The sequence below is a fragment of the Dermacentor albipictus genome, chromosome 1 (assembly GCF_038994185.2).
Source record: "Dermacentor albipictus isolate Rhodes 1998 colony chromosome 1, USDA_Dalb.pri_finalv2, whole genome shotgun sequence".
Classification (NCBI taxonomy): domain Eukaryota; kingdom Metazoa; phylum Arthropoda; class Arachnida; order Ixodida; family Ixodidae; genus Dermacentor; species Dermacentor albipictus.
The window spans coordinates 520,780,795-520,790,539 of NC_091821.1; the positions used below are offsets into that span (position 1 = coordinate 520,780,795).

Sequence of the window (9,745 nt, forward strand, 5' to 3'; positions counted from 1 at the left end):
ACTGAAAAGCAGCTCACTTGTAGTGGACACTTCCTGTGGCTTCCTGTTAAGGTTCACATCCAAGACGATATGTCATGGATGTGAACAATCCGTCTTGGGAGCGCTGTAGCTATATTTCCACAAGTTGCCAAGAGCCTTGTTCCGAAACTATGATGCAGAAGGGAACCTCTGCTTTGCAAGTCTTCGCAGAGAAAAAGACTCAGAAACGAGCAAATGCTCCGTAAAGCCCGTAAATTTGCTCAGTGATGGCCCAACATGACCTCTTGTGTGGAGATCATGGAGCAAGAATAAAGATTTGCTGACACGTTTGATTCCCAGTAGCTATGCCAGTACTTTTTATTCAGTGTGCACTTGTTCAGCAGCCCTGCCTGCAGAGGAGGAACACTAAAACCCATTGCACACTTTGACCTGCGATCACGTGTTGGGCCACCAGGTTTGGCTTCAATCGTGTTGCACAATGCTCCCTCCTAACACTTGCCTTCCTCCATGGTAATTATGCATTGAGATGCACTTAAACATCATTAAAGCAATAATTATGAAATAAAATTGACAGAACAATAGTGGTTTTTGTTAAACGTTAAAGAAAGCATGCACTGTTTGCGAAGCTGTTCGGTAGGCTCCTGGTGTCGAGGGTACACATTAAGTTCAAAAACGAATTCGAATGACTTTGGCGCACTCCTTTGCTTGAAAATGTCATTTTCAACAAATGAGCAAAATGAGAACCAGGTAAACGCGTGAGCCAACGTTTCGACAAGTGGACTGATCTTTTTCCAGGCAACATATGCTCTCCTCGGGAGAGTATACTGGGGGCGAGGAGTTACGGAGTCGCCATCTGTCGGAAGCACCTTCCTTGCGTAGTATGAGGGATCATGTGGTGCACACCTCATAGGTTTCGCTTACAGCGCTCAACAAAAACACCACATGGCAGCACTCCTGGACATTTAAATAGGTACTCTCAAAACGAGGGAAGTTTTTGACTGTCACTTCTTGCTTGAAAGGTAGGCAAACGCTGAGAGTAAACTATGTGAAATTTGTTCTTATAGTGGGCTGTCTGTATAACCAAATGGGGCATAAAAAAATGAAGCCTCAATGCAACGATCGCACAGGTTCGCAGCAACCGACTTCGCGTCTGCATGCATGTCCGCGCACAATGTTTTGCTTTCGCTGTGAGCGCGTTTTTGCACCGTACCGCAAGCTTTAGGCCGCAGCATATGAGCATTTGACAGTACACTAGCAACCATTGTTGCGCAGACGCTATCTGATTAACTGTTCAAAAATAATTTCATTATAGACTTCGATGCCTACGGCGACTGATGTCCCATCGCGATGATTCAATCTTTTTTTGTCTTCTAAATTCTTGGACATTTCAATATTATTTCTCAAGTTGCATCGCATTGTATGTTTATCGATCTTCTCAGTGTGCAATTTCCCTTTGCTTCTTTTTCGTAACCCAGTGGATTAATTCATAACACCAACATGACCATATGCCATGCCCTTTTTTTTTATGTGCGTCTTATGTCCTGTCCCTGTCCGTTCCAGTGAACTTGCCAGTATCTAGCATCAACAAGTTCATAGACCAAACCATCATGACATTAGACGGGCAGTGGGTGTGGGCGAGCATCTGTCTAGGTGCGTGTTTTCTGCTACTCATTGAACACTGCGCAGTCCCGGCGCCATAGCAGAAATGTTCTTCACGTCTGTGCTTGCTGCATACCGGAGTTGAAGCCGATGGCTGTCTGCCGGTTCTAAGTTTCGCCAGCCAAGCTTCACGCAGCTCCTTGCCCTGCGGCTACGTGTGAATAAGGCTGACACCGGGCTCCGTTGCATACGTCTCGCACTGCTGCACCGAGCCTCAGCACCTACCAATGCCTACCATGCTGTACGCCTCCAAAGGCAGCCACTACCTATTATAGTACTTTCAAATATTGTCACGCAGACAGCCAAGGCGGTAAAGCCTCACCACTTAATCAGAACCACGGCGCAGGTGAGACTTTATTTAAACTTCCTTTTCAGCTTGCTTCGGCGCTTCCGAAGCAGCTGACACGCCCGCTGTGTTCAGATGATCCCTCATGGCACGTCACGCTGACGGTGGCGCCAACTTTTCTAGCGGTGGAGCTCGCCCCCAATATAAGTAGGCTTCTACTAAAGGTGAGAGGGAGTAAGGCGGGCGAGCGCGGCAAGCGAGGTTGTTGGCGGCGAGGTGCAGAATCCCCTCACCGACGTTCAAGAGAACTCCTTTCTTCTCAATTCTACACCTTCGCCGCTAACACGCCCTCGGTTGTTGCCTCGCCCACCGGCCTTACCCCTCTCCCCTTTAGAAGCCTACCTATATATATTGTCCTGAGGAAAGTACACGTCGCCTTGAAAAAGGTCCACCTGTCGAAACGTTGGCTCTTGCTTTAACTTGTTCTCATTTTGCTCATTGTCTTGAATTTCCATCTCCCAGCTTCCCCGATTTTCCCGTGTGAAAGCAAACAAATGACATTATTCGCGAATGTCATTCGTTGGAAATTAATCGCGCCCCGCGACTTGTGCAACACGAGTCAGAACCCTGAGGCCACCGATCGAGCGCGAGTTATCAAATGTATTTTTTAGAAACTTGTGAATATGTATGATCGTTCACGCACATTCGCGCACAGTGTCCTGGGATCGTGTACTAGCTCCAGCCTTGTCCAATTCCGTCGTTTTTACGCTCAAATTTTAGTACTCCAACAACCTACTGTCTAACTTTTCCAAGTACCATACGTCTTTTTACGCAAAGCAGCAGCTAAGCGCTGCTATCGATGGCGCATAATATTGCGATCACAACTATATTCCGAAGCATCTCTATATAGTAGCCTGGTGGTCATCTGATGCTTGAGCACAGCCAAATGAACAACCAGGAGTTCCAATGTGAACCTGTGGGCGATTGCACACCAAGCGGCGAAACCTGGTGCGCTTGTCGGAACCGCGCACGGCCTGCGCTCGCTCCCACGACACAGGCGACGAAACAAACACGAGCGCGTCGCACGCTTACCTTCGCAACACGCACGGGCTTGGACCTACGCTTTGTAGCTGTTACGCTTCGCAAGTGCTTGGCAGGTGAGTAACCACAAGACGCGAGTAGCTTGTGCTATGACCACGGCACTACGACACTACCACCACAGCACAGACACTCGCCGTGCCTCCACCACAGAACACCTATTGCATTGCTGCACCGATGGCTGCACCTTTCACATACCTTTCGCAACGCCACAAAAATTAGGCGGTGTCCAATAAGGCAACCATGGCGTACTTCTGTCTGCAGTCGCTTCCGGCACTTGCAGCGCACGCGATTACAGCATTTCAGATCCAAAATTCTGGAACTCCGAGATGACCGTCGATGACATATACGCAAGTTCCGACGCTTATAGGTGGCGCGCAAGGGACTCATTACGTAGAGTTACTGTACTGTGGTAGCATATACAGTAACTCTATCAATACGCAGGCAACGGATATATGGAAACACAGGAAAAAACCATAACAGTCAAGGGGAAGAGAAATGTAGCCATAATGAAGCACAGAGCGCTATGGGGATACAATAGGTACGAGGTCCTCCGAGGTATGTGGAAAGGGGTAATGGTTCCAGGACTTTTGGAAATGCGGTTGTTTGCTTTAAATCAGGGGTACAATCAGGACTCGACGGGAACCAAAGGTCAGTGGGTCGCCTCGCATTGGGCGCTCACGGGAAGACTACAAATGAAGCTGTGCAAGGGGATATGGGCTGGACTAGTTTTGAAGTGAGGGAAGCTCGCAGTAAAATTGAGTATGAAGAACGGCTGAGGAATATGGAGGAAAGTAAATGGGCTGGGAGAGTGTTCAGGTATCTGTACAGGCAAAACATTGATTCACAGTGGAGGAAAAGAACTAGGAAGCTTACCAGCAAGTATGCGGCCTGTGGGGTGGGCAACACAGCAACAAAGAAGGTCAAGCGGAAAGTCAGAGAGGCTGAATTAATCTCATGGGTGGCGGCAATGGAAAAGAAACCTGCCATGAGTAACTACTTAAGGGGAAAAAACGAAATTAGGAAAGAAACCATTTATGATAACTCAAAGGGAAGCTCATTACTTTTTGAAGCGAGATCGGGATGCCTTAGAACACGCACCTATAAAGCGAGATATAAGAAGGAAGAAGAGGCATGTGCTTGCTGCGGTAAAGCTAGGGAAACGACGGAGCATATTTTATTAGAATGTGAAGACGTCTATCCAGCGGTCGATTTAGGCACCACTGGCCTCCTTGAAGCCCTTGGGTTCAGCGGGAGCAGTGGTAAAGCAAACAGGTCCGCAATAGACATCAGTAAGAGGCGATTGGAGGATTGGTGGAAGAAAAGTAGGGAAACGACAAAGGACGGAGACGTACAAAAGCACAGTTCGCAAGAGCGTATCAGAAAATTTGGACGTGGTAGTTAATAGTTTTTTTTTTTCATTGGTTAACCTAGGTAGGATATTAGGCAGCATAGTAGCAAGAGCATAGAGTTACTATACTGACTCTAGAGGACAAGCTACCCATAGGGCCCATGCATTAAAATCGGGAACCTCAAGAGCGCCGCCATGTTGCTACGCGCCGAGGTTGCCAGCTCCTGAGACGCTTGCTAGACTTGGTGACAGTAGTCAGTTTTAATCCGGCAACAGTAGCAGCGTAGCAGCATGGTGTCTCGCTTGTGATGTTGTGATGTGTGCGTGCAGCCGTGTGTTTGGGCTTTATAAGTCGGTTCTTTATTCTATGTTGCGGGATGGTGTGGGTGTGGTCCATGTTGGCCGTACAGCTGGCAGTTATGCAACCGAGAGATGATCCTGTTCAAGTTTCTGGCGGTATGCGGTTTTCAGCGGTCACGCCTGTTGCAGGAGTGTCACTCGACGACGTTACGAGCTCGAAGCTGTGGTCAGATTCCTCGTTGGCGTTCCGTAATTATCTTCGCACGGGCGCGGTATGTTGCAAAAGCCGCTTTCGCGATCTATCGTCGTGACGATAGATCGGGTTTTTTATTATTATAAGTAATGATCCGGCTGTAGGGCACATGTAACCGACAAACGGAAGTCTCAGGAGAGCACCTGAGATGGTAGTAGAGCAGGCGGCGCAGGAACTCCAGGGCACCCGAGGGACAGTGGGGGGATCAAAGCTCGAAGCAGAACGGTACGTAGGTTGGGGCCGCCGAGGCAGGTGTGTGCCAGGGAGTGTTCGCACGGACAGCTCCCCTGGCACGCGCAGCCGTGCCTCGCAAGGTCGAGATACTTTAAAGGCACCTGCGCCCATGGTCTTTCTTTTGCCTCGGCGCAGTGAGCACGATTAACGAGAATAATTTGGAGGGCATCCGGTGCAGTCGCGAATGCATCATGACAAATGTAGCTCGCGTCGCCTGGCGTCTGTAGTAATATCAGAGTTGGTTGTATGAACTTTATGCATAATACGTTTTGTTACGGTACCTCAACGGAATGGGTCTAGAGGACGGTGTTGGTACATTTTTTCGTACCGCCCTAATCCTATACCCCCACTACAAACACACGCATACCCCCTTTTTTTATGTATACATACAATTCCTTGCCATGACGGATCATAGCCTCCTTTATTTTTGAAAAATAGAGGAAGCTATGGACCGATTGACCAGTTCAAGTTGTCAACTTGTCAGTAACTGTCGTAGGAATCACTGTAATAAACATAATTCCACGATCGGATTGTTTACTTTCATTTTTTGTTGTAACACTGAGGACTACATAGAACTTTATTTTGTATATGTGAGAGAAGTATGTGGATATCACGAGCTTAAGCCAATGTGCGATACACAGACAAAGCAGCTGCTACAACATGAACTGCATTGAGGGCCACACAACACATACGTAATTAAAGGTGCAAAATATAGGGGGAAGCTTCAAAATACGCTCTGTAGCACTGCAAAGTATAACATATATTGTATGTGTACAATAAATGTTCAAAAATACAATGCATCAATGTACCATTTGCCTTCAAGTTTATTATGAAGTTCAAGTTTACTGAAGTTTATTATGAGCATATGTACAACAGGGATCAACTAACACACCCGCAGTCGAGGTGGCTGTTCGAGGTGTGCTGGCTGCCTCAGTGTAAGAAAAAGAAATTGGGTAAATGTCGACACCAGTGCCACTGCTTCTTGCCTCTGACCTGCACGTGCCTCTGCGGCATCTTTGTGCACAAAAGTGCTGGCGTGGTGAGGCGTAGGAGTCATCCGAGAGAAAGAGTATTGTTTACATGGGGGAGTGGCTGTTCACATTGCCTGTCACTTTCCCTCAAATGTTTCCTTGGCGACTAGGGTGACACACCCGCAGTCAAGGTGGCTGTTCGAGGTGTGCTGGCTGCCTAAACGAAATAAAAAGAAATTAGATGAATGTCGATACCAGTGCTATTGCTTATTGCCTCTTACCTGCATTTGCCTCCACGGCCTCTTGGTTTGCGGAGTCTGTATGAGGGAGCTGCTGTGGCTAGGCGTAGGCATTGTCTAAGGAAAAAGAAAAGGCCATTTAAATGGAAAATTATGGAAATAAATGCAGTTATGTCTGCTTCTTGCACTCTTCTTGCCTAAAAGAGCACTTTGACTGCTTCTGCTTTTTACCTGCAGGTGTTGTTGCGAGATCCTTAGTATGGCTGCGTGCAGCATTGTAACACTTGGTGGAGGCATTTGAAGTGGTAGCCAAAAATATAAAGAATCATCCTTGTCTGCACGAATGCTTTCAATTTCTAAATGCAGTGGTAACTATCACTATTGGTGCAAGCCCCCCCCCCACATCTATGCGGCAAGTGCCATAGCTCGAAACTGAATTGTTCCTTTATGTTTCACAAGGCATCTGATATGTCCACATTAGATGTGATGTGTTTGTTTTTATTTATCCCAGTGTGGAGAGAGCATCATTAAATGGCTGAAGTACTATAGCGCCAAACAGACGACACAAGAAGAGACACGGACGAGCGCTTATGTCCGTGTCTCTTCTTCTTGTGTCGTCTGTTTGGCGCTATAGTACTTCAGTAATATGCACCAACTAGCCCAACAAAAAGTTCTGCTGAAATATCATTAAATGTTTTGTTTATTTTTGTGTGTCTTGTTTTTTGGTTTATTTCTGAATTTATCATGATGCTAAAGTGACTTATGTAATGGCAATCAGCTTTTGTTTTGCAGAAAAACAATGCATTTCCTGACCCATTGTTTGACATCCCCTCACTCGCATAATTTTGCAGAGTATTCTACCTATATTGACTTGCTTGACCTCCACTAAAGGGTCTTGCATTTTTAAATACGACTCTTTCCTTAAAATCATTCGACACTGCTCATAATTTCTGTACCTTGGGCTTCTGATACTCTGCATTCACTATTTTTGCTTGTTTCTGACTGGAAATGTCTTCTTTAATTTAGAGCTTAAATTTTACCTTTGGAACACACGGAAGGGCTTGCCATTGCATATCTGCATAAAAGGGAAACATGTTTCATTAAACATTTGCAAAATCCCATTGAAGATTGATGAATGCAGCTTGCAGTGTGATATGACTGAATGAGCCATAAAAGTAACTCATCTCACTTGGTAAATGAAGGCACATATTAGTGTGATGCACAAGATACGTTACACTAACGTGGTGGGTTCTCTTGCTTATAAAGTAAAATAATCGGTGCGCGAGAAAAAAATTATTTTTGCATAACCCTTGTACACACTGACTTAAGGAAAATGAGCTGGAGCTGTCCACATGATGTACTTATTTTACCTGCGAGTATGGTCAACAAAAATGTGTCCCAGCTGCTTAGTGGTATTCCGGATTATGTCAGTATTGCATATGTGCCTGTTGTCGAAAATAATTGAATTTTGAAAGTGCCCGCAGGGATCTGATGTGCATATCTGCAGTTTATGGGTACATGTAAAAGACTCAGCATCAAGTGCAAGTGAACGGTCCCACAGGCCCGGAGTCGATCATGCAAATAGATTCGCTGCACAAATTTGTGACCAGAAAAGATATGCCACATGAAATGGCATGCAAGGAAGTGTTGAAAATATTGCACAGTTAATAAAACGCCTAAGCTATTAATATGTGGCTTGATGCACTCGTTATGCAAAACGGAGGTGAGGCGTGCAGACAGGAAACAAGAGTAGAGTATTTACAAACAAACAACACGCGCGCCGCCCACTTCTCTACTCTTGTGTCCTGTCTGCACGCCTCACCTCTGTTTTGCATAATGAATCCTTACGAACTAGCTCAGCTTTCTGTCGTTTTAAGTCTCGATGCACTCTATTTCGTCCGCATTAGGCACTCGCCTCTTGATTACTTCGTGGCACAGAAATACTCGGTCATCAGGCTGTTTTTCTGCTGTGGCCTTTGTAGAAGCATGATTGTTCAAAGTGCAACAATTAAACAGATTCTTTGAGTTGCTTGTGGCTTCGCCAGTACAATTCCGGTGCGCTGGTCCGCCTGTCCAGCAATTTCCTACTGAAGGGAAACCTGCAAATAAAAACACCGCTCCGCATGCAGAAAAATGCTCTACTGTGACGCTTCTCGAACGATTGTGATGTACCACAAGAGCTGCCTACTCGCGTGATATTCTCAACAAGGAGATAAATTCGTTTACTTACATGTGAAGGTATATGCCAGACCACTTCGGGGCTTCGGTGGCACATAAGGCACGAGTGTGTCATAGCGTCCGATGTCGACGCGCGATCGCATGTCACGAATCGCATGTCAAACGAAACTACTACGCATCCAAAAAACAGATTCGAAACCGAAATTCGCGTCATCCTTTATTGCATGAATGCGTACATCGTGATTTACATAAGTCACGGACTTAGCGATCGCTTTCTGTAAACTTAATATTAACGTACCACCTTCAAAAAGCCATCAGGTATGCGTTTTTAGGTGACAAAGCATAAGGTGACCTGTACTTGTTCTCAGCTCTTTCAATAGTAATTGCGCTGGCCACATTGACCAGTAGCAACAGGGCGGCGCCCTAGAGGTTCCCACTTTTCCGGCCCAGCTTTTTCTCTAGAGTTGTTCTACTAACTCTATGAGCAAGAGCTTGCTGGCGCAAGCCACGGCCCCGTTCCAAAGGGGACGCTCATAACATCCATCCAGCTATCCATCCATTTGGAGCATAGAGTTTCTCACTGCATTACCTAGAGGGAAATCTGGCGCTGCTGCGCTGTGGTATGCATGGGAATGCTGGTACAATGCCTCCTTTACTAGATGCCTGCCGCGTGACCCGAGAAGCTGGTTCCTGCCCCTCTCCTCTTTACTCTTCCCCACCCGGGTTAACCCGGGTCGGCTGCGAGCGCTAGCTGCGGTGGCCGCTGGAAACCTAAATCATTTAGCCCAGCCTCCGAGATTTTAGCGGCGTCTGTTGCGATCCCGGAGGCAGGACCCACAATCTCTCGTCAAGCGATTGGTCGAGCGGCGCTCCACCTACCGCAGTCAACATCGACCGACAAACTCCTGGCCCTGGGGCTACACAACAGTCTCGAGGAGCTCCAAGAAGCGCAGATAATCGCGCAAATGCAAAGACTAAGGCTATCGGCAACGGGCAGAAGACTCCTGAGTAGATACGGCGGTGAAGCTACCATAAAGGAGACACAAAGCACGGAGACGATACCGGACGAATACAGAAACACCATCAAAGTGGCACCGATACCCAGCAATATGGACCCGAACCTACACATGGCACGAAGACAAGCAAGGGCAGAGTATGTACAAAGAACACTGGCAACTAGACATGACACAGTGTACG

General features: G+C 46.8%; 1 protein-coding gene and 1 long non-coding RNA gene across 8 annotated transcripts in view; both read right to left on the bottom strand.

Moving 5' to 3' along the window:
- Positions 1–4,027, bottom strand: part of LOC139054902 (FUN14 domain-containing protein 1-like) — a 218,208-nt gene extending 214,181 nt beyond the window's left edge. For 2 of the 6 annotated variants that reach the window (XM_070532633.1, XM_070532635.1), the window contains exon 1: positions 3,017–3,214. Coding sequence is in view for 2 of the 6 variants with exons in the window: in XM_070532631.1 (XP_070388732.1) it covers positions 3,221–3,412 (192 nt within the window). In the remaining 4 variants the exon portion in view is untranslated. The other 4 variants (XM_070532632.1, XM_070532636.1, XM_070532631.1 and 1 more) reach the window with 4 other exon arrangements.
- Positions 4,028–5,966: 1,939 nt separating this feature from the next.
- Positions 5,967–8,678, bottom strand: LOC139059982 (uncharacterized). Of its 2 annotated transcripts, XR_011514539.1 has the most exons (3): positions 7,411–8,678; positions 6,413–6,487; positions 5,967–6,348 (listed from the first exon to the last, which is right to left on the bottom strand). It is a non-coding gene; the product is annotated as an uncharacterized lncRNA (long non-coding RNA). The 2 variants fall into 2 exon arrangements; XR_011514540.1 differs by lacking the exon at positions 7,411–8,678 and having other exon boundaries at positions 6,413–6,925.
- Positions 8,679–9,745: the final 1,067 nt, after the last annotated feature.